Here is a 22,352-nt window from a genome sequence, read left to right as displayed (position 1 = left end):
AAAATTGACACTGCCGTAGCGGTTCTGGCTCTTGCATAGGACTGCCTTCAATATTAAAACAGCTGTAAGTGCTTCAAACTCCAAAATATCTCTTATAACTCGTTATATCGGCTTCTAATCTCTACTAGAGGCGCCATTGTAGATAATAAGAGCTTACTTCTACGAGCGATTATGCTCTGGCACCTTACTTCTTTTGACGGTGCTCCAAAATCTGCTTGACAGAGTCTATGATACTGGTCTCAAGGGTCTTGAATTCGACACCGGTAAGCTTGCAAGTGAGGTCGGTGTTGTAGTGAAAAGTTTTTTCCAAAAGCTTTTGGTTATCCTTAATGTCACCAGCAGCGATCTTGCCCTTTAGTTCTGGGAAGTTGGCGTTCACCACATCCAAGATACGCTGAGGATTGAATCTAGCGTTTTGGTAGTCGGGCTTCTTGAGACTTGCACCGTTAACTGGGAAAAGTCTCTGACCACCCAGCTTTTCGTCACGTAATGGGAGCATATGCAGTAGAGCTACGTCACGAACATCGGTAGTGATACCGCTAGGGTCGTCGAAGGGACCCGTGGAAGATGGTGTCGATTTAACAGCGTTGTTCACAAGCTCTGCAGATGTGTTGAGCTTTTCACCGTCCAACCCCCAGTCGAACATTTGCGGGCCCAAAACGTATGGAGGACACACAGCGGTGTAGCGGAACTTGACTTGCGAAGCGTTTTCCTTCAAAAAGTCCCACGCCAGCTTTTCAGCCAATTTCTTGGACGCACAGTAAGCGGCCAATTCGTTGTCCTTGGCCTCTTCCCAAGTGATAGGGTTCCAGGTGGCCTCAGTGTGCAAGGAAGTTGGGTCCTGAACGTTCATGATTGATGCAAACGATGAGGTTTGCACAAAAGTCTTGACGTTGGGTCCTGATTGCACCACAGTGTTCAAAATGCTTTTAGTTCCCTCGATGGATGGCTTCAAATACATTTCTTCGTTGCTCTGGTCAGATCCAAAAGAGAAGTTGGCTGCCATGTGCAGCACATGCTGCAAATCTGGATACTTCTTGAACACAGCATCAAAAGCACCCGGTTGTCCAATATCGGTAACCACTTCGATGTCCAGTTTGGCATATGGGTACAGCTTAGCAAAAGAGTCCTTGACTTTGTCACCTTTGCCTTCGGAACGCACCGTTCCAATTACATGGTAACCTTCGGACAACAGAATATCCAAAACGTGGAGTGCAATGTAACCGTTGCAGCCAGAGACCAAAACTTTTTCGTCCATAATTTCTTGTTTGTTGGTGAAGCTTGAAAGTTTCCTGTAGAAGCGGCCAGTCAGAAGTAATAGTATCGATAGTTCGTTATCTGATGAGAGATACAGGAGGTGGATAAACCAAACAGCAAAATGGCGATTGCTTACGACGAAAAAGGACTTCAAGCAATAAGACCGTCATACTTCATTCCGGCTAGATTACAATCTCTTGTGGTATATATATAAAAGTCGGGATGGGTCAAAGCAAAACCGAAAGTGGTATGGGTCCCATGTTGTAGACGATGAGGGTTTTTCCATCAGGTTCTTCGACCGTTTCCATTGATGATGATGTATGACATTGACAGATAATCTTAGTAATCGGTGCGACGGAATCGACGGCTGTGAACGGAAACAAACAGTAGGGTCTGAGAACGGCACATAGAAGTAGATTGTTAGTAATAATGGTGTTGTTTGCATCGTTACATGTAGAATATTGAATTTTTTAATGCAGGAGGTGGCCGCGTACTAGAAACAGGGTGTCGAGATCGTGGATCTCGGTTTGGACCCTGGTGGAGGGCTCTAGCAAGGCCGGGGATGGGGCTCGCACGGCGTTTTGAACGGGAGTGGGGGTTTCTCGATATAGGAACAGCTTTTCGTTCGAACTGGATGCAAAATGAGAGTTGGTGTTCAGAACGTTCAGTTGCGAGGCTATGGAGTCGAGTGCACGGCCCACCGGCCACACTTTGTTCAGAAAAATCTGGTGGCAGATCTGACTTTCTTGCTCGTTCTCAGCGCCTACAGCGTAGCAGTAAACGTAGACTCGATTGCCCACAGGAACTGAGGAGTCTCCTAGAGCAGTTTTCCTGAGTTTGGCAAGCTCCACCATCCGGGCTGCAGGTCCTACAGGGTTTTTGGCTTTGAAGGAGTCTCTAGAAGCGGAAGACCGTCGTTGAAAGAAAGATTTGAGTTTGGCGACCGCAGTAGCCTGTCCCGCGGTTTCCAGTCTTTCCCGCACGCTTATATGGCGTTCTAGGCCTGAACCAGAAGCCCCACGGGCGGTCTTGTCTTGTTGTACACGAACATGAGCCTTCTCCGGCAAAAGCGATTTGAAATACTGACCCTCGCCGCCGCTGCGTATAGTTGTAACGGAAATCGGAGTCTGATCCTGCTCGTGTTCTTGAGGGTCCACCCATGTCTCACATTGGTGCTGTTGAGGTGTGCGATGGGCTCCGCAAAAATCGCCTTCGCAGTACTTGCAATGGAAAGGCAAAAAATCCAGCTGTCTGCAAAACTTGCAGTGGGTTCCCACGTCTAGCATCCCGGTCTCTGTGTCTGTCATCTGGTCTAAGTATATTGTAGATAATGTTTCTATGTATTGTTTGTTGCTGCTGTTGTTTAGGCCCAAAAAACGCCCTTAGTTCGCAGCTTTTTGATAAGTCCTAGGTCTACAGATGCGAATGCCGATACTTATAGCTGATAGCGGTGGCGTAAGGATCGTCCAGGTGGCGTTAACTTGTGCTGTCATCGAGTCGTACTTTAGAGCTTCTGGTAGCTTCTGAGGGCCATCGCCACTATCACGTGACAGAACTTATTCAATTTATAATTTGTATAAGGTGTATACACAGAAAGTGTACGGAACCAGAGAACCAAAGGCAAGCTGTATGTGTGTAAGAGCTGAAGGACATGAATTGGTGCACAAAAAGGTCTGAAAATCGTAGGTAGCTTTTGATTCGAAATCTCTAGGAACATATATGAAAATAAGATCGCAATCACTATCCACGAGTATGTTGTCGTCGCATCATGTCAAATCGATCACTTCGGGCTTGGAAAGGCTTTGTGCATCACCGGATCGTAGCTCATCACCCTTTGGTACCATCGGTACGAGCGGCGGCGATTCTGGTTTATTATCATTATCGCCATCATCTGCAAGATCAATAAATTCGAGTTCTTGCACTTCCGGTTCTTCGTCGACTTTTGGCCTGCCGCACCATTGTGCATCCTGTGCACGTTGCTCCGCAGCCAAAGCAGCCATTTCTCGAGGCGATCGTCGCACTTGTGGGTCCAAAGAACCTATTTTCCAGGAGCCGTTTTGGGCGGAGCCCAAAACGTTCCCACTACCCAAAGCTCGACCTGGTATTCTGGCTCTTGGCCGTGCACCAAGTTTCCGTCCTTGTCCCACAAAGCCGTCAAAAAGACCCCGTTGCTCGATCACCCACTGCCTAGCCGTCAGCTCGTCGAGTTTTTTGTAAAAGGTTGCGTTATGCGGTCCACAAACATTGTGAGTCAGTTCATGAAGCATGGTTCCCAGGATCTGTTCTCGCGATAAAAATTGATCTTCGTCAAAAGGCTGTCGAAGCCTCAACATGATTTTGGAGCCACCGTTAACATTCATACCCAGTAATCGCTTGTTTTTCGGATAAAACTCGACCAGCTGGCCAACTTTGAAGCTATTCTCACGCATGATGAGCGAAACCTGATGTGCAATGTCTTTCAAGATCGCCAAAGCATAGTCACGGTTCGGCTTGCGTTGCATAACGGCGAGTTTCCCGATATGTGCGTTTTTCTGGATAACCATCATTCATCTTTGTACTCGAGCGTCTTCCATGGGTGGACTGGATCTCTGGGAGACTAGAGTAAAGATTTAGCTTCCTTGAACAGCTATCTTGTAGATGTAGTATTTCATGTAGACCCAATCATCAACGAAATTTGGTAGAGGGACCGTCACTGGTGACGATCAGGACGAAATAGAACCAGATCACACCGACATGAGCGTTTTGAACACCACGGCGGTGGGTGTTTCTTACCTCGTTGTATGTGCCATTTCATTCATATGCCTTCGAATTGTAGTGTCGGCCAAATGCACCGTTTTATTTCCCGCTGTAGTTTTCGTATTAACCAGCTGTAGCTGTGGAAATTATCGCTGAGCTTATTTGGCCCAGACGTATCGTTTATCCCGGAAAATTCTCTGGCCAAGATGTTTGTCCTGAAAAGGCCCCCTCGATCAAAGAGACCGCAACACGTCAAATAGCTCCGTTCCGTCCTTTTCCCACTAGGTGATGGCATTTGACTGAACTTCGCGCCTATCTTGCGTTATATGAACTTTTCATAAGCGTGCAAAAAAAATTAGGGAAAATCTCACTCCAGAAAGGATTGTCGGTGGTACGACAAGTGTTTTGTTGAACTACAGGGCGGTGCAAGTTTGTTGCAGAAGCTATGAGATGAACCTACGACCGGGGACGAATCTTGACTTACAGATTACGACCTTGTTCGTTCAGAGTGTTCGTTGTATCAAAACTCACGTGTAAAGTGGTATAACACACTTTGGCTGATCTCTCAGCACACCCGCAAGCTAGAAAGCTTTTCTGTTCGAACTAAAGAGATTCAAGGAATTCAAAGTGAGATGAATGACCCGAAGCTCATTGAGCGTTACGAGAGTTGTTTTACATGCTATGATCACTGTACACGAAAGCTTTATTTCACTTCTACTAAAGCCAGAGATTTTTCAATATAAAGAGTTGTGATCGCGGGGTGATCAAACGGTGAAGAGTATCGAAGATGAATCATCCATATTGAAATATGTGTTCAGAGGTATGATCATGCAAAAGTGTCACAATTGTCGTATACAGTGACTGATTCCATAATCTTGGCTCGTATTGAGGAATACAATTGTATAACTTTAAAGAGATTCAAATCGCTCTGGCTGAAATACGTCCTTCTTCATGCAAAAAGTTTCTGTACTATTGATAATGATTTAATTCCCATTCGCAAGTGTCACGTGGATATTGAAACTTGAAATTGACATAATTTCCACATCATGTGACCCCAAAATTCATTTATGCGTATAATCCAACTAACTATATTTCACCACTATATATTATACATATATTTCAACGTTAGCCTTTACACACTATTGAATTCCCAACCTCGAGGGAGGTATCCCAGACAGATAGAGCAGCTTCTACAACTTGACAATGGCTAGAAAATCAGCCAAGATAGATGCGAATGAGCATAGTCGCAGTAATGAGTCCATTAGCAGTTTAACGCGACCCCAATTGTATGGTATTTACGACCCAGACATCACTATAAGCGAGGATAACGAAGTATACGAAGAAGCAAAAAAATCAGTGGGAAAGTTTCCAAAAGCTTGGAGAAAGACCGCTGCTCAAGCAGAGCACCAATCGGCTGTCCAAAAAAGTGTTCAGTTGCTGTGGTCTTTGTCGCTGCTGGGAGTTGCCGGAATTTCGTACAACGAGCTCAGCAAGCAACTGCATGACAATCACGAACTACACGCACAACTGGCTTCAAGACCATTGGCTTTGGGAGTGGAGATTTGCAGGACCCTCAGTTTCGGTATGGTGCCAACATGGCTGGCTTACGCGCTGGAAGGTGTGCTTTTTGGCGCTTTGCTTCCTCTTATCGAGACGCTGGGAGGTCGTCCAGTGCAAACCACGACTTTTGCTTCGTTCTTGCGTTGTGTCAATGCAACTTTGGGCGTGGCTTTTGGCATTCGCAGAATAGAATGGAGCTCCTCGCTACAAGCTAGCGGTGCATGGTTTTTGCTCAACATTGTTCTTTGGATGTTTTTCGATGGAACGCCGTCGATGCTGCTGGGATGTTTAGGAATTGGAACAATCGCTTCAATAACCTGTTACCGTGACGTGACGGACTATTCGCAAATGTTGTATTTCATGGATTTTTATTTCCTGGGTCTACTGCTATTTGGAAAGCTAGGAAGATATCTTTACGGACAAAAATCGTAGACTAAACTTCAAAGCCTGTTAAGTGGCTTTGATTATCTCTAGTACTGAGTTAGCGTGTTATTGTAAATACTGAACTTCTTCTGCCAGAAAGACTCTTCTCCTCCCACCTCCCCCANCTTCCCCCCCCCCCCCCCCCACAAAAAAACCAAAAAAAAAAAACAATTCGTAAAACGGCTAGTGGGTCATAACAGAACTCTTCGATTCGTAGTTCAATTGGCAACTCCCCAAAGTAGTGACGTTTGGTCTCTACGAACAGGATAGTAAACGACCTGTGTCGTGCGGAGCCTTTGGCACAAAGTTCTTCGTCTTCAATTTGAAACCTGGATCCACCAGGGAAAACGCCCTGCTCTTTGAAATGAAAATCCTGTTTCAAATTCCTTTTCGAATCGAGTCCCAAGAATCTTGGTTTTGCATTTACTTATTGGGCGATCTTGGCGGAGGTCCGCTGGATATACTGCCTTGTCTTTGAAGATCCTGGGAATCGAGTGCGCCAGCACTGCTGCTGAGTCTCCGCTTTATAATGCTTTCCCTAAGCCCGCTGGGGTTTGTCACCGGTAAATGGCTGTTTCCTATGGAATTCGATTGCAAATCGTCCGATTTCACTCCCGCCTTGTTTAGTGCGTAATCACCGCTGTCGAAATATTTTCTTTCTTGCAACTTGTGCTTAAAAAGGTCCTTTTTGGAAGGCATCTTGCCATACATTTTGAGCAGTTTGATCTCCTGAGGCGTCATTTTGGAAGTATCGACCGTCTCCTTCAAATCCACGCTACTGGATGTAGGAGAAAGATCGTTTGATTTGCTCATTGCTATACCTTCGGTAGTTATCAACGCTATTGAAAAGTGCTAAGATCAGCTAGTTCAAAGGCAGAGTATGTAATAAACTTGCCTTGACGAGACTTCAAAACATGGGATTTGCTGTGCACATCAATATCACAATTGTGAGTAGTGAGAGATTAGCCCTTGTACATATTGTAATTATCTACGACGGGTGTCAGAATTTGGCGATGTCAGCGTCTCGAAAAGAGTGAAAGCTGCCAGTCAAGAGGATATTTGTAATACAGATCTTTAAGTCGAAAGTCCTATCTGCAATTGACATCGGTAGGAATCGAGGGTTCATTATGTATTTGAAGTTCCAATACGAGAAAGAGACAGTCACGTGACCCATGAATTCGGTAACGTTCTAGTTGCAACTGGTATCAAGAGATGGCTTACGGATAGGTTGTCCGACGTGAGTGTATCTAGCTGTATTTGATTACCGTCCCAATGTCAATTCTCTCGCTTTTATATTTGTCATTTTCTCAGAAATTGATCTTTATATTGATGACAATAGTAGGAGAGGAATATGAAACTCTACAAAACGAGCAATAGACATTTGTAGCAAAAGCCGGAACACTTACCGATTGGAATGACATGATCTTAAAACCTTGTTATTCCGAACTTATTATTGACAGTGTTTTTTTCTTTTGAGGTCATTTGCTATGAACAGCGGTTTTGATGCTAGCGGAAGTTGTCTCAACAGGACTCATTTGGCAATTGAATCAAAATAAAACAAAGGCGCTAAAGACTAGTGATAACTTTAGATCACTTACAAGCTTTAGGTATACAAACGCAAGTAGTCCGCCCAGTTTTAATCCATAGAAAACTCGTGTCACGTGACTTTCCCCTTTTGACTAATTAGTCTTCCAATACAGTACATTCCGCAAGTAGATTACACAAACGTTACCAGTCCTACGAATCAACTATTCTCACCTGAATTCTTACTCATCAACATCTAGAATACGTCCCTTGGGCCGTCTTGTTTTTTGAGAGAAACATGTAGAGTTTGTCACTGTTCACGTAAATGGCTCCAGTAAATCATCGTAGGCCTCATCTATTCCTTCGTCATTAACAAATGATGAATCTAATCCAAACCTACCACTTGAAGGTCCAAGCGTCGTTGAAATCGCATCCAAACGACTCAGATTTTGACTTCAGTATCCGCTCTAATTGAGCAGCTATGAGGAAAGCTATTATCTTGTTGCTCGGGTGTTTAACAGGTGCATATTGCTCGAAAGACTATACCAATCAAAGAGTGTGTAGGTTCCGCACCGGCGATGTCGGTGAGGTAAGACGAAAAGTGGGAAAATATACCGAAGCACCGGTGGATATATGGACGCGCAACCCTGAATTTGTAGACGTGAGGGTCCCCGCTAGTTTGGTGGATAGACTTGAGGGATGTGAGGTGATGATAGATGACCTTCAAGAGACCATAGCTCAAACGTATCCTGATCCTGCAACACAGCCCTTCTTGCCCTTTAATGACAATTCACAGTCTCAGGTGCCTGAGGTACGACCTTTGGACCTCACTTCATCGCTGAAAGCAACAAATGACATTTTTTTCAGCCAGTTCCGCGATCTAGAGACCATATATACGTGGCTAGACCTCATGCAGCTCACCTTTCCTGACTTGGTCAAGATAGAACTTGTGGGTCAGACTTTCGAAGGTAGGGACATGAAGGCGCTTCACATCAGTGCCCAAAATCAAAATTTGAACCCAGATAAGAAAACCATCATAATTACAGGCGGCGTCCATGCCAGAGAATGGATTGGAGTGAGCACAGCTTGCTATTTTATCTCCCGACTACTAGCAGGCTACGGAGTTAACAAAAGGGAAACGCGCTATTTGGACCGTTTAGATTTCTTGATTGTCCCGGTCTTCAACCCTGACGGATATGTCTACACGTGGAGCCATGACCGTCTATGGAGGAAAAACAGACAGCAAACTTTTTACCCCAGATGCTTTGGTATTGACATTGACCATTCTTTTGATTTTCAATGGACGGGAGCGCAAGATTTCCCATGCAGCGAGGATTACAGTGGCGAGGCTCCTTTCGAGGCTCTAGAGTCCGAATCTTGGAATAACTACATCAGCGAAGCTAAAAAGGAGTACACTGTTCATGGATATTTGGATCTTCATTCGTACTCTCAAGAGGTGCTGTATCCATACGCATACTCGTGCGACGCCCTCCCTAGGGACCTTGAAAACTTGTTAGAATTGTCATATGGCCTTGCGAAAGCCATTAGACGAAAGAGTGGCAAGATGTATCATGTACTCTCATCGTGCGAAGATAGAGGATCAGATCTTACACCTGGACTCGGCTCCGGTTCTGCTTTGGATTACATGTATCACCATAGAGCCCACTGGGGCGTGCAATTGAAGCTGCGAGACACTGGGAATCACGGGTTTCTGTTACCTCCAAAATTTATCACTCCTGTAGGAAAGGAAACTTACGGCGCGCTCAAATATTTCTGCGATTTTATCTTAAATCCAGATCTTTAGATCTTAATGCATTTTAGAGTGTACTTAATCTTCACTTCGACTTCACCATACTATTGAACGCAAAAAATGGCGATATACGCCATAGGTGGCGGCGAAAACCAGTGTTATGTACAACAATGTAGAATAGAGATCCACCGGTAGCCCTAAGCGGACGGCTGCAACGGACACAATTACCGGAACCGTCGATGTTTTGATGGCTGGGTAGGAAAAGGGCACTAGCTCAACATTGACAACATTTATCAAATCCTTACTGCTGGGTGAGCCTTTTTTTCTTTGTAGAGCCCAACCTATTACTCGTACATCGACTGGATCTGCAGCCGTCCAACAGAACTTGGCCTGGTAAGTATCGCCTGGCTCTAAACCGTGTAGCTCCAATCCAAATGTAGATCCAATTGGTATATCGAATTCCTTAGTTCCACGGTTCGTATTGACGAGCGATAAGTGTGGGCTGGCCGTGTCATACTCTGAACTTTCAGATCTAAAGGTGGAAGGTACTTTGAAAAACAATGTCTCAGTGTTGGCAAGAATCAGGCTGGCAATAGTCAAGAGTTCTAGTATGAAAGTGGATACCATTCGTCTCCTAGTCATATTTTCTTCGTTTTCTACTTGGAGTCACTACTAAAGCCTAATCTTGAGAACGATGAGATGGGATGAGATGAGATGAGCATACCACAATATATATATATTTTAATTGTGGAGATTGAACTCTGGGCCAACCGTAACTGAAATAGAAGACGATGTGCGTTAGTGTTGGCAGGTCAGTATTGGCTCTTGGGCAAAATTTCTAGGTACTTGGGTATACAAAAAGACTATTTTCCTGAGAAGTTTGAAGCACTTTGTGCTGTTTTCTGTGATCTTGACCGAAAACTAACTGCACAAGAAACAATTGCCAATTGGGTTCATGTCATGTCTTTGATGTAGGTAACCAAGCTATCCTCTCCAGCCTCATATTAACAACATTGTCTTTACTGAGAAAGGCGGTCCACGAGGTATTAAACGTCGTGCAACTAAAATACTACTTGAGACAGCTCAATTTCACAAACTTAAGCCTGAATATATACACAAAACCTAGGCCTGACAGCTTCAAGTACCCGGACTCACTTAAGTATCATAACTCGAGCCATAATTCTCAGTGTTTAACCAGTTCTGTAGCCGATATCCTGGTCATCTGACAATTCTAGTTAATCAATCATGTTAGGTGTTCCTATAATTATAAGAAGAAGCCAAAGTTGAAAGAAAATGCACCGCTTCAAACGGTCTCTCAAGCGTTCCAACTCGTTGATGGACCTGTTTAGCACATCTGGGAGTTCTAGAGGGCCATCACACATCAAAAGTATATATCGAAATGTCAAATACTAGTAGATTTACAGGCCCTGAAGCGCCATATAGCTCAAGGACCGGACAGGATGTTCTAGATGACGCAATTGCGGGTACGCAAGACAATCAGAGTGACGTTCGGGTTCCTGAGGGCCAGGAAAATGTGGCTGCTGGCCAAAACGGACGTGTCCGGGGCGTTTTGGGCAGACTTGGACGGGAAGAGCCCAATGTTGTGCGCTGGCCGCCAGGGGTCCGAAGACGACAGTATTTGCGGCTTTTCCTACGCAACCTACTGCTACTGGACCACCTTTTGATGGTGTTTCTGTTCCCATTTTCGGTTTACAACGTATTGAAGATCCTGCTTACGGAGGTCACCTTTTCAAACAGCGATTTCGTCGCGGATATTGCGAGCTACTGCCATTACTCCCGCATCTTAAGCGACGACGGCACATCTGTGGTGTTTTTCAAGGCCGGTTTCGGTCTGCTGGGCAAATTCCACAACATCATCGTATACTACTCGGCGCCAGTCTTCGTTTGGGCCTCTTCCAAAGCTGTTGTAGGAGCTTGGGTTCTGAAAGCCTACGTTTCCCTCATCAAGACTGCAGCCGTTACTATCTACATGGCTTACGGCATCGGAACGAGCGTCTACGTGTGTTTCGCTACTTTTTTCTTCGCACTGTGTTTCTTGATGACAAGTTTCCGACGCTACAAAGACATAGCAAGAATTATGGGTCATTTGTACCGAACTACCGTTGGAGTATTTTGAAATACGTTTCTGGCCTTGTTTAGACTGACCATCTTTCGCCATTGCCTACTTTTCTATTCTCTTCTTCCCTCTGCTAACCGATCAAAATGGTTAGTCGATTGGGCTGATCGGTTAATGTCCTTTCAGAATGGTTATCTCGCCAACTCCTGCACTGTTTCGTTATCGGTTTTCGTGGGAAATGATATTAAACAGGCTTTAGTTTCCCGGAAGTTGCAAGCGAGATTTTGTCAGATATATCAATGGGCATCGCAGGCCGCTTGCCATGAATGGAGTGAAGCCCTTGGAATCTAGATAGTTCATCATTGACCAGAATTGGGTATTGTATCTATCTTGAACATCAAGAGAACTATGAAATTCAGCCTTTTGGCCCACTACTTAGTTGCATCAGGAACAGGTTTGGCTCACAGCTATCGCGATGGCCAATTTGACTCATTTGAAAATGAAGATTTGCAAGAGGTTTGGGGCCAAGACTGGCCGTTTTCCGGAATTCAGACATTTGCACACTTGGAGCACCAAAAATGTCTGTTAAATAGAAGCCTCGATTTTGATGTTGGTGTTATCGGTGTGCCGTTTGACACCGCAGTGACATTCCGTCCAGGAGCCCGTTTCGGACCTCAGGCGATCAGAAGGGCATCGCAGCGACAAACGTCGCTTAGAGGGTTCAATTTCAGGACCGGAATTAACCCATATCAGAGTTGGGCAAAGGTCTTAGACTGTGGAGATGTGCCAGTGACACCAATGGATAACAAACTGGCATTACAGATGATGACCGCTGCTTACGAAAATTTACTGACAAGGAACAGCACACTGCAGCAAGATGAGATGCCGCCACGACTCGTGACGCTTGGTGGTGACCACAGCATCATTTTGCCGGCGCTAAGACAATTGCACAAAATATACGGTCCCGTGTCTGTGATCCATTTCGACTCACATCTCGACACTTGGGCCCCCAGCAAATATCCTTCATATTGGCACAGTGACGAATCTGCGTTCACACACGGCTCCATGCTGTGGTTGGCCCATCAGGAGGGGCTTTTGGCGGAAAATACTAATGTTCACGCTGGTTTGAGAACCCGGCTCAGTGGGAAAGGCTGGGACGATTACGAGGAAGACGCCGGGAGCGGCTTCCACCGTATTGAGTCTGACGACTGTCTAAATCTCGGTGCTGATGGCATGGCTGACAAAATCCTTGCCTTGGTGCCCAAGGACAAACCTGTGTACATCAGCGTAGACATCGACGTTCTGGACCCTAGCACCGCTCCAGGAACCGGGACGCCTGAAGCAGGCGGTTTACTGACCCGTGAGTTGATCCACATGTTGCGTAGACTCGAAGACCTGCATTTGGTTGGTGCTGACATTGTTGAAGTTTCTCCGGCATTTGACCACGCAGATATCACCGCCTTGGCTGCATCTCAGATTGCTTACGAGCTTATTACTAGCATGGTAAAGAAGGGTCCTTTAGATCCCAGTCTTCTCAAGAACACATTATTCCAAAACCAGGCTGATCTCGGAATCGCCCAAGATTCGTTCTGAAGTGTTAAAATGAACTGTTAAAACATATACGACGAGAGACAACAAATTTCAACGCTGAAATGAACCTTTCATCAGCACCATTTGAAAGCTGGGATCCTGAAATGGGTGGGGGTAAGGAGCTAGACAAAAACTGTCTTTTCTTCCTCTAATAACGAAACCCTAGTGAAATGACCTACAAAAAAAATACTGAAGAACAAGACCAAATTTTATGATATCAAATGACGCTGTAAAGGCTATCGTTGACGTTTAAATAGTGTGTCTACATTTCGTCGTCAATGGCTTGAATGTACTCGTATTTTGTTACTGTCCTGAATACTCTTTAAATTACGTTACCTAACTTCAACCTTAAACCTTCAAACGGTCTCTCGAGCAAAACTGTGCTGTAACGGCTCTATTGCCAGTAGTTTGAAGTTGCTGGCTGAGGATTGAAAGCCCTTTTATACCCTTGCTCCTGGATAGAAACAACAGTGTGTCAAATTGGGGCTGAACTAACAAAACAAATATGAGTTCAGTGGTACAGTCTAAAAGACTAGGATACACGAAACAGAATAGTTTGGATAAGACCAAGTCTTCGTGCTCCAGCGGGTCTCTGTCTTCGTCAGACAATCTATCAAACAGTATGGAGGCTTCGGATGGGAGCCATCGAGGAAAGAGTGTCAAACAGTCGCAAAGTACAGCCGGAAATGCAAAATTACGGGAAAAGGAGCCTACCAAAAGGGTAGAAGCATCTGAAGACGATTTTCTTGCATGGGTCAATCCTCTGCCGAGTAAAGTACCCAGCTACAACTCTGTAAACCCAAACAGACGTGTGGCTTTCCCGGTGTATGACGTGCAGGATCCAGGGCTTCTCCCACCGTATTCTCCATCAGTAGAGGAAATTACCTTAGTTTCAATGAAAATGGAATGGTTGGACCCTTACAACATTTCACCGTCTAGAGGATGGAAAAATTTTGTGATGGAGATAAACTCAACGCAGGTCAATTTCTATCACATTGATCCCTCCCTAACCAAGACCATCAGAAATTACTCGAACGGTAAATCTAGCTTTGCAGGCGAGTCAATAGACCCTGTTCTGGAATACGATAGCCATCACTCGATACTCAATTCTCTGGGTTCAAAAAGCACTTATCAATTCAACAAAGCCGACCAAGAATCTCTGGCAAACAAGATTAAAAAGGATAAAGTCAGGTTTTTGTCCAATAATAGACTATTCAAAACTTATTCGTTGCAGTTTGCAAAATTTGGAATTCCCACGGACTACAATAGAAAGACGTTTGTTTTGCGTTTACGGTGTGAGACCGATCAATTTTTGCTTAGCTTCTCTCACGTAGACGACATGATTATGTGGGCAATGCATCTGAGCATTGGAATTGGGCTTGCTCTTGACCTAGATTTTAGAGAACTTCCCAGCTACAGAACTGTTCCACGCAGGCGCAGACGCAGAAGACGGAAAAGACAGGACGGCATTATCAACGGAGTTGATGGTTTACGCAGGATCACTTCAGATAAAAAAAAGGGATCAGTCTCTTCCAATGGCTCTGGCTCTTCGCGAAGCGGATTTTTGGAACCACATTCTCCGCAAAAGAAGTCCGCAAGGACTCTTTCATCAAGTTCGCACTCGAGTCATGGCGAAGACCCTTACTTATCATCTTCCCATTATTCGCCGGGGAGTAGAAGAGGTAGTAACGACTCGATCAAATCAAAATTAAAGAATTTCTTCAACTCGGATAAAAAAGCATCTTCGCCTTCTTATAGAAGTGCCTATTTTCGCACTGTCAGTTCTACCGGACTAAACAGGGTGGTAGAAGACGAAGAAGAAGATCCTGTACCACCCGCTGCTAGCTCTGCTTCAAATTCTCCATTAAAAGCGGCTGGTCCTGCTCGTCCCCGCTTAGATCAGCGTTCTCAGTCGATGGGACCGATGGATAACCACACAGAAGGCGAGGACTACTTTGGTTTCATAAGCGCATCCGCACCTGTAGACAAAGATGGTACTGTTGCCACGCCTGGTTCCCCTGGAAGCATAGCATCGGTTGCCACTGGAGAGCTGCAAACGCAGCATGGGTTCAAAAATAACGTCGGTTTGCAGAAAGATCTCGCCGAACTTCATCAGATCATACGCGAACATAATGAAGAGGACGTAGCGATTGAGGAAGAAGATGAGGACGAAGATGGTGATGTTATACCGTCGTTTACAGGTGACGACCGAGACGACGAGATAGATGAAGATGACGACGATATTGATAGCTTGCATCGCAACCCGGCCACAACAACATCCTCAATCTACCAAGAAGAAGGGATTTTCCATGACAGCGAAGACGATTATTTGTATGTTGTGGATCGAGGCGACGCTTTCCGCCGACGTGCGTCTTCGGTGACAAGTAATCTGAGTAGCACGCCCTATGGCAGCGAAGGGGTCAAATGGCACCCGCCTAGAAAAGAAATGTCGAGGAGAAGGTATATTAGGGATTCACTGAGATGTATCAAACCCCTTCCCATTGACGAAGAATGGATGGGCAAAATTATAATACGTGCTATTCCTCCTCCGGCTTACGAGACGAATAATGCACCCGTCTCTGGATTTATATTTGATCAAGGCATCAAAGGCAAACCCAAGGCTTCGAAGGTCAAATCGTTGAGAATTGAGAACGGCATTATCTTGAATAAATGCAAGAATCATTTCGTAAAGCCGTACGTCGTTGGTCCTACGGGACTATTGAAGACCAATGCAAGATGTTAAAACATGATCAAAAAGAAGGGGTTGCACAAGCGAAACAACCTCAACGAATGCATATTTATACGGTTAAGTTACTCCGTTGCGTTCTGCTACAAAGGTTCAGGCATTAAAAGTCCGGAACTTCCTGACGCGAATTCAGTCTCATTTCATTAGATAAAACACAATTCATGTTATAAAAACGGCTCAAGATATACAACCACTGGGTGATTGAGTAGCAAATCGCGGATTTCTCAACCGGTTTGTTGAAAAAAGTCTCAGCTGTCCTGTCAAAGAATCAGAAATAGCATCAATAATACAGAAATCGTGCCAAAAAGTATAGTGCGTGTAACATGCAGTGGGTTGGCGTCTTCAGGAGAAAACTCCAGGGCGCCAAAAATCGGGGCCTGTAGTTCATTTATATTTCCATTTTGCTGTCGAAGACTGTTGCCCTTGATATATCTGAAAAGATTGAAGATAATAGTATAGTCTGATCCTAAGTAATATGGTTAGTGAAAAAATGTGGATCTGGAAAGCATCTTAGAGCTGGGAAAAATCGACATACTTCTTTGACTCAGCCAATTGAAACTTTCAATCGACAAGAAGGCTATTACTATAAGACTGACTGTGGTTCTTATTATAGTTCTATGTGAATTTGATAGCACGAAGCCTGGGTTTTTGTTATCATTAGAAAGCCCTAAAATTGACACCATCAGTGAGAGGTATCTGGTGAAATTTTTGAGGCGTTATCGACAAGCCTTGGGTCTAAAAGATAGCTCCACATCAAGACCCTTGAAGGTATCGCTGTGAGCCGTTACATTAGCCATTTGGTAGTAATTTAGATATTCGTCAATAGTGACCATTTAACTCTACTTTACTGACGTCGACCTTCAAGAAAGTTCAAGCGTGGTTCAAATGAACACTTTAATTTTCCCAAGCTTTGCTGATTCTTCTCGATTGAATGGTGATTTCGAGACGATTTTAAACTTCAACGTATTTCAATTTCTCCTATTTGTAATTCTTGAGTTGAGAAGCAAGCGAGACACCAAGAATGCACATGCATGTACGACAGTTCTCAGACCTTTGCAAATGCACAAATTTCCAGACCATTCTCTTTTGTAGGTTTCTCAGCAAGTCCAGTCGCCTCGAGATCTTTACAATTATATCACTTCTCACGACACGTGGAAATTTACCTTGGCAGAAAGATTCAAAGCGCTGAAGAGGAAACAAGAGCTGGAAACTAGATCAGAGCTGGCAGGTTTGGTGACTTAAACCTTTGGTGACCGTTATCCGCTTTTACTCTACTTTCAAAACAATAACTATATATAGGTAAACTTTCCAGAGATCTTCGAGAACTCTTTGACGCACGATTTCGAACAAGACAGCGAAAGGAATTCAAAAGCTGGGAGCATGGCGCCCAAAAAGACGTTGAAACAGATCCTGGATTCTGAACATATTGAAGATAGCGATGACGACAGCAAGGTTTTGGACACTAAAAATGAAATTTCTGATGATGATGAATCAATCGAGGATGAAGCCCAGAATAAGGAATACTGTGTCGATTGTAAAGACATGAAAACAGAAATTTTGTGCAGGGATTGTGAAGAGCACTTTTGTGTTGTGTGCTTCGAGATGATACACCGTACTGGCCGCAGAAAGAAGCATGAGACTGTGAGAATTAAACCTGAAGAAACATCTTTTCCATCCGCTGAAAAGGAGCAGCAAGAGCTGCAGGAATCCAATAATCATTCTACCAGTCTTCAAACAGACACACAAGCTCCGCAACCGGTCACAGAATCCCCAAATTCTATCGACCAAAAGATGTTGTCCATGCTGGCAAAACATTCAAAATTTATTCCTATGCGACTTACACCTGAGGAAAGACACCTATTGCGACTTCTAGAAGCCGCACTCCAGGTTTCAGAATACACAGACCGTGTGGATATCATTTCTTATAAATCCAAAGCCAAGCGAATTGTTGAACAACTCAAAGAAATGTGTTCAGTGTTGTGCGGTCTTGTCGTTGCTTCAAACTTGAAGGTTGGTAAAAAACTACTAGAAATGAAAAACTTCAATGATTTCTCCTCATGGTTTCAGGACGTCTTTGAGATCGGAAGGCGCTACAAGATTATGAATCCTGAAAAAATGAGGGACACTTATGGTAAATTGTGTTACATGATCATGGACTCGAGATTACCACAAATCGAGGATCATATGGAATTTCACCTCTTCAAGCCTATCAAAACGGTGCACGACTACCTCAGCTCGAAATCGGACGATCAAGGGCAGGCACTAAAGATTTTTGAGGACAAACTTATATTGTATGCCACTTCTCAAGTTTCCCCCGTCGGGAGGTCTCGACCTGAGATCAACAGGCTCATCAAGCAAAAAGAGACTGCTATTGAGAAACTTGTAGCAAAATACAGCAGCAAGCATTTCAGCAAAGATGACCTTCGCCAGGTCCTTTATTCGATCGGAGATTACAACGCATACGTCAATATGAACCGTCGCCCCGTGATGAGAATGCTTGAAAGGCTGGAAGCCTTCAAAGATCCGGCTATCGCTTCTCAGTATTCGATAGGTATTCAATATGGCAGAAATGGGTCCCGTTTGACGCATGATCACGACCGTCAAATGCAATACGTACAGCAATCGCTGACATTATGGTCTTCCATACAACGAGAAATGATACATCTATGGTATATCGCAGACCAGGATCTATACAGCCCACACGATTACAGACTAGCCTCTACTGGCCAAGGTCTGAATCGCATAAAGTCGTGTCCCGCCCTGTATCGAGAAATGCAGAATATTCTGAGAGAATGTCGATCTAAATGCTCTAGTTGGGTGGGGTCTTCTGTGGTGCACTTGGGGGATGACGCCGTGCCCAACGCACTTTTTTTCCTCGACAAGTATATCCAAATTCCCAACATCTTGATCCCGTTCGATCAGGCGCTAATGAAAATCAACGATTTGGTCGAAAGTGACTCAGCCATTCGAGACTACATCGACAATGAATATGGCTCCGCAGAAGACCTCAAGCTTGTCATCTTACAAGACGCATTTGCTCACATGTTTGATGGCTCAGGCGCTGACAATTTTTACATGAGTGGTTCATGTATTGACGGAAGGCTAACTTCAGCATGGAATCACACGAACTCTATTGCGAAAAAGAATTACTACAAGATTTTTTTGATGACAGGATTCATCGGATTCAATGGTCATGAAGGTTTCTAGTCTCACTGAGGTGTTGTCTTGAGATTTTCATTTCATCGGTCAGTAAATTTGTAGATAGTTATGGCCAATACATACATATATCTATTGATGGAACTGATGGATCATCGATCTATCTCGAAAACAAAAGCCAAGGCTACAGCAGACGTTGAGCTGTCGCGATATTGATACATGAGCGACTCCAATGCGCTATACAATCAACCAATAGTACTAGACAATGGCTCGGGTATCATTAAAGCTGGGTTTAGCGGTGAAGAACGACCTCAATGCATAGAATACTCATTAGTGGGAACTCCAAAATATAGCAAAGTTATGGCAGGTGGGTTGTCAAGCGATTCTCAATTGGTAGGTAACGCAGCTCAAAGGGAGAGGGGACTGCTAAGACTGCGATATCCCTTGGAACACGGTATCGTGCAAGATTGGAATAGTTTGGAAGATCTATGGACGTATGTGCTGCAAGATGCTTTGAAGCTGAAAAATACCAAGGACCATCCAATTTTAGTTACGGAGGCTCCTCTCAACCCGTCTAGAAACCGGGAAAAAATGTGTGAACTTCTATTCGATTTGTTCAACATGCCAGCTGTATATGTGTCTATCCAAGCAGTCTTGGCACTTTATGCGGGAGGAAGAACTACAGGATGTGTGCTTGATTGTGGAGATGGAGTTTGTCACAGTGTTCCGGTCTACGATGGTTTTACTTTGCCAACTGCGGTTAGAAGAATGGACGTAGCAGGACGCGATGTCACTGAATTCTTACAACTCTTATTAAGAAAATCAACTGGTGTTTCGCTCTTCTCTAGTTCAGAAAAGGAGATTGTACGAATCGTCAAGGAAAAAGCATGTTATGTGGCAACAGATGTAGCAAGTGAGGAAAGCAAATACGGGGGACTTGATGGACTAAAAGCGCACACCAAGTTCAAGTTACCGGACGGTAAAATCCTTTCTATGGGTGCCGAAAAATTCAGAGCTCCAGAAGTTTTATTTCGACCACAGCTTATAGGCTCTGAAGGTGACGGTGTTGCAGAACTGTGCAATCAAAGTATTTTGAAAGTGGATTTAGATTTGCGATCTTCGTTATATTCAAATGTGGTCCTCAGCGGAGGGTCGACTTTGTTCCCCGGTTTTGGAGATCGACTGCTCAATGAACTACGCATCAAGTGCGGCTCCAGCAATAAAATCAAGATTTTTGCCCCGCCAGAAAGAAAGCACAGCACCTGGATTGGTGGGTCCATTTTAGCGGGTCTATCAACTTTTGAAAAGATCTGGATCACGAAAGCCGAATGGCAAGAAAATCCGCAATGCGTGCATTCGCAGTTCATGTGAATGGTAAAAACTCAGTGGTGGTGCAAAACAATAGGTAAGGTCCGTCTATTACTTCTTAGCGTTACATGACTACGAGATTTCCACCAGAAGCAGGGCTTCTTGGATGGCAAACACACTCTAAATGCAATAATATCTGTCACCGAAATCTCCCAGTCCTGGAACCAGGTATCTATTTTCGTCAAGACCGGAATCGATAGCGCCAGTCACAATCTTAACTTCAGGGAATCTGGCATGGAAAAGATCAATACCTTCCTGACTGCAAATCAAGTTGAGGAAGAAAATCCTTTCAGGCTTGACACCTCTTTTGATGAGAACTTCGATGGCCATGGCAGCACTCCCACCAGTGGCCAACATAGGGTCCAGCAGAAACACATATCTATCAGCAATATCCTCTGGCAACTTTTCGTAGAAAAGTTTTGGCAAAGCGGTTTCCTCATCTCTCTGAATCACTATCTTGCCAATACGTACAGAACGGCAGCATTCCCTAAGACCCTGTTCCATCGACTCACCGGCTCTGACAATGGAAACTCCGCAAATTTTGCCTAAAAATGACACACCGTCAAATTTTTGATTTGTAGAAGTCTCCACTATCTTCGGTGTTACTGGAAGATGGTTGAGGCCTTCTTCCACGAGAAGACGAATGATACGGTCTGCATAAAAGATGAAATCCGGTCTGCGCGTGTTTTGATCTCTAATAATTGTGTAGAGGCCCAAGAGCTGGTTTGTTTGTGGGAGCAGAATCACGTTTTGAAATGGTTCAGAAGACATGTCTGACAAGGTTTATGGATGACTTGGGGGCCCTAAAGGTAGGTTTCGGAGATGAAGAGAATTGAACAATGTTGAATTTCGAGACCAAAAAAGCTCTTTGAAGTTCAGTATCTTCTAAGATGGAAATTGGTTGATCTTTGCAACTTATAGTAGCCAATGGGGTTCAAGATCTGGGAGGAAATAGAATGTTTTCGAGCTTGAAAGATAGTATCTTCCGAGTCTCTTCTTTGCATCTTTTATATACCTTGAATTTTTCAAGTGATGAGCTAGCCCAAGCTAATCTAATGAGCTGATCTCCGTCGGCTTTTTTTTCGATCTCCGATAACCGAACAGAATTAAAGCCATTGAAACACAATATGATATGGAGTTGTGTTGGACTATTGATGGACTGTTGGAAATAAGAATTGAGGCCTGAGAGTAAGTCGAAAACTACTGGGGCCTATGCTTTGTGGTTTATATCGTTTTCTACGGCAGCCCTATTTTTTACCGGTCCTGGCCATTGATGAGGACTAGACGAGCAGTTGTACGATATTACGATTGTATCTTGTCTTTTCCCTGTTTTTTTTGCCATGAATTTCACGTTCATTATTATGCCTTTGTTCTGTGTTCTTCGTTCTTTGAATTTCGCGTTAATTCTTGGTTCTTCTCATTCGCCTCCAAGATGACAGGACCATGAGACTCACAATCAGAAGGTTACTTCTGACATTTTACACTGTTACCTTTCTTCTTCTTTCATTACATCTCACATCGAAAGGCTCCTTCAACTATGCAATATTGTGTTAAATGAAAGTGCCAAACGTACATACTGCCTATGTCGATAGTTTTTAACCTCCAGGCCTTATTCTCACACGGTTATTGATAATCTTATATTTTACAGAAAACTAGTACAGGGTTGTGACGTCTGACGCATGCCTTTTCATCGCATCCATGTTACTGTACAGACGGCCCAGTTATAATCTCAGACCCGTCAAGAGGACTTAGCGTCTCCAGCATTGTACCTCTAATAACCACGAGTCCCAGCTCTCTTGTTTGGCCTGCCAGAATCTTAGTGTCGTCTTCAGGGTCTCTTAAATGCTCAACAGTTTCGTCCAAGACCAAGTTCATTAGCTGATCGAACCCTTTGAGAGTTCCAACGACAAATCTTCCTCCCATTAATTTTATCCGAATTTGCGTATCCGCATATTTCGACAAATTGACAATCGGCTCGCGTTTGGGGGCCTCAAACTTACGTTTGTTCTGAGATTGGTGTTTAACCTGCCATTTTAAAATTGTTAGTGCATAATTCTTGCAATAAAGTCCAAATGAGCACCAATTTCAATGCTAAAAAATGCTAAATGTAGCTCTTTTAAATTATAACTTACGCTGTCACTCATTTCGACCACCAAAGATGATTT

The 22,352-nt window shown here is 44.1% G+C and overlaps 14 protein-coding genes across 14 annotated transcripts; 7 read left to right on the top strand and 7 right to left on the bottom strand.

The window, feature by feature from the left end:
• Positions 1-184: 184 nt before the first annotated feature.
• LALA0_S04e02212g (LALA0S04e02212g1_1) lies at positions 185-1,258 on the bottom strand (the record flags this gene model as incomplete). The annotated part of the gene is made up of 1 exon (XM_022772641.1): positions 185-1,258. One exon carries the CDS (start codon positions 1,256-1,258, stop codon positions 185-187), a length of 1,074 nt encoding a protein of 357 aa, XP_022628086.1.
• Positions 1,259-1,727: 469 nt separating this feature from the next.
• CUZ1 (LALA0S04e02190g1_1) lies at positions 1,728-2,564 on the bottom strand (the record flags this gene model as incomplete). The annotated part of the gene is made up of 1 exon (XM_022772640.1): positions 1,728-2,564. One exon carries the CDS (start codon positions 2,562-2,564, stop codon positions 1,728-1,730), a length of 837 nt encoding a protein of 278 aa, XP_022628085.1.
• Positions 2,565-3,023: 459 nt separating this feature from the next.
• WSS1 (LALA0S04e02168g1_1) lies at positions 3,024-3,800 on the bottom strand (the record flags this gene model as incomplete). Its single annotated transcript, XM_022772639.1, has 1 exon — positions 3,024-3,800. One exon carries the CDS (start codon positions 3,798-3,800, stop codon positions 3,024-3,026), a length of 777 nt encoding a protein of 258 aa, XP_022628084.1.
• Positions 3,801-5,196: 1,396 nt separating this feature from the next.
• On the top strand, positions 5,197-5,985 carry LALA0_S04e02146g (LALA0S04e02146g1_1; the record flags this gene model as incomplete). Its single annotated transcript, XM_022772638.1, has 1 exon — positions 5,197-5,985. One exon carries the CDS (start codon positions 5,197-5,199, stop codon positions 5,983-5,985), a length of 789 nt encoding a protein of 262 aa, XP_022628083.1.
• Positions 5,986-6,399: 414 nt separating this feature from the next.
• IGO2 (LALA0S04e02124g1_1) lies at positions 6,400-6,789 on the bottom strand (the record flags this gene model as incomplete). Its single annotated transcript, XM_022772637.1, has 1 exon — positions 6,400-6,789. The coding sequence occupies one exon, from the start codon at positions 6,787-6,789 to the stop codon at positions 6,400-6,402; it is 390 nt and encodes a 129-aa protein (XP_022628082.1).
• Positions 6,790-7,981: 1,192 nt separating this feature from the next.
• Positions 7,982-9,304, top strand: ECM14 (LALA0S04e02102g1_1; the record flags this gene model as incomplete). Its single annotated transcript, XM_022772636.1, has 1 exon — positions 7,982-9,304. The coding sequence occupies one exon, from the start codon at positions 7,982-7,984 to the stop codon at positions 9,302-9,304; it is 1,323 nt and encodes a 440-aa protein (XP_022628081.1).
• Positions 9,305-9,346: 42 nt separating this feature from the next.
• Positions 9,347-9,892, bottom strand: PGA1 (LALA0S04e02080g1_1; the record flags this gene model as incomplete). Its single annotated transcript, XM_022772635.1, has 1 exon — positions 9,347-9,892. One exon carries the CDS (start codon positions 9,890-9,892, stop codon positions 9,347-9,349), a length of 546 nt encoding a protein of 181 aa, XP_022628080.1.
• A 757-nt stretch (positions 9,893-10,649) lies between these two features.
• On the top strand, positions 10,650-11,387 carry ASI2 (LALA0S04e02058g1_1; the record flags this gene model as incomplete). Its single annotated transcript, XM_022772634.1, has 1 exon — positions 10,650-11,387. The coding sequence occupies one exon, from the start codon at positions 10,650-10,652 to the stop codon at positions 11,385-11,387; it is 738 nt and encodes a 245-aa protein (XP_022628079.1).
• A 348-nt stretch (positions 11,388-11,735) lies between these two features.
• Positions 11,736-12,920, top strand: LALA0_S04e02036g (LALA0S04e02036g1_1; the record flags this gene model as incomplete). Its single annotated transcript, XM_022772633.1, has 1 exon — positions 11,736-12,920. The coding sequence occupies one exon, from the start codon at positions 11,736-11,738 to the stop codon at positions 12,918-12,920; it is 1,185 nt and encodes a 394-aa protein (XP_022628078.1).
• A 502-nt stretch (positions 12,921-13,422) lies between these two features.
• Positions 13,423-15,660, top strand: LALA0_S04e02014g (LALA0S04e02014g1_1; the record flags this gene model as incomplete). The annotated part of the gene is made up of 1 exon (XM_022772631.1): positions 13,423-15,660. One exon carries the CDS (start codon positions 13,423-13,425, stop codon positions 15,658-15,660), a length of 2,238 nt encoding a protein of 745 aa, XP_022628077.1.
• Positions 15,661-17,043: 1,383 nt separating this feature from the next.
• On the top strand, positions 17,044-18,870 carry LALA0_S04e01992g (LALA0S04e01992g1_1; the record flags this gene model as incomplete). The annotated part of the gene is made up of 1 exon (XM_022772630.1): positions 17,044-18,870. The coding sequence occupies one exon, from the start codon at positions 17,044-17,046 to the stop codon at positions 18,868-18,870; it is 1,827 nt and encodes a 608-aa protein (XP_022628076.1).
• Positions 18,871-19,038: 168 nt separating this feature from the next.
• Positions 19,039-20,190, top strand: ARP1 (LALA0S04e01970g1_1; the record flags this gene model as incomplete). Its single annotated transcript, XM_022772629.1, has 1 exon — positions 19,039-20,190. The coding sequence occupies one exon, from the start codon at positions 19,039-19,041 to the stop codon at positions 20,188-20,190; it is 1,152 nt and encodes a 383-aa protein (XP_022628075.1).
• Positions 20,191-20,307: 117 nt separating this feature from the next.
• On the bottom strand, positions 20,308-20,958 carry FUR1 (LALA0S04e01948g1_1; the record flags this gene model as incomplete). Its single annotated transcript, XM_022772628.1, has 1 exon — positions 20,308-20,958. One exon carries the CDS (start codon positions 20,956-20,958, stop codon positions 20,308-20,310), a length of 651 nt encoding a protein of 216 aa, XP_022628074.1.
• Positions 20,959-21,888: 930 nt separating this feature from the next.
• LSM7 (LALA0S04e01926g1_1) lies at positions 21,889-22,331 on the bottom strand (the record flags this gene model as incomplete). The annotated part of the gene is made up of 2 exons (XM_022772627.1): positions 21,889-22,212; positions 22,320-22,331. 2 exons carry the CDS (start codon positions 22,329-22,331, stop codon positions 21,889-21,891), a joined length of 336 nt encoding a protein of 111 aa, XP_022628073.1.
• Between the last annotated feature and the right edge of the window lie 21 nt (positions 22,332-22,352).

The sequence above is a fragment of the Lachancea lanzarotensis genome, scaffold LALA0S04 (assembly GCF_000938715.1).
Source record: "Lachancea lanzarotensis genome assembly LALA0, scaffold LALA0S04, whole genome shotgun sequence".
NCBI classification, from domain to species: Eukaryota; Fungi; Ascomycota; class Saccharomycetes; order Saccharomycetales; family Saccharomycetaceae; genus Lachancea; species Lachancea lanzarotensis.
This window is presented reverse-complemented; position numbering and strand designations above follow the sequence as displayed.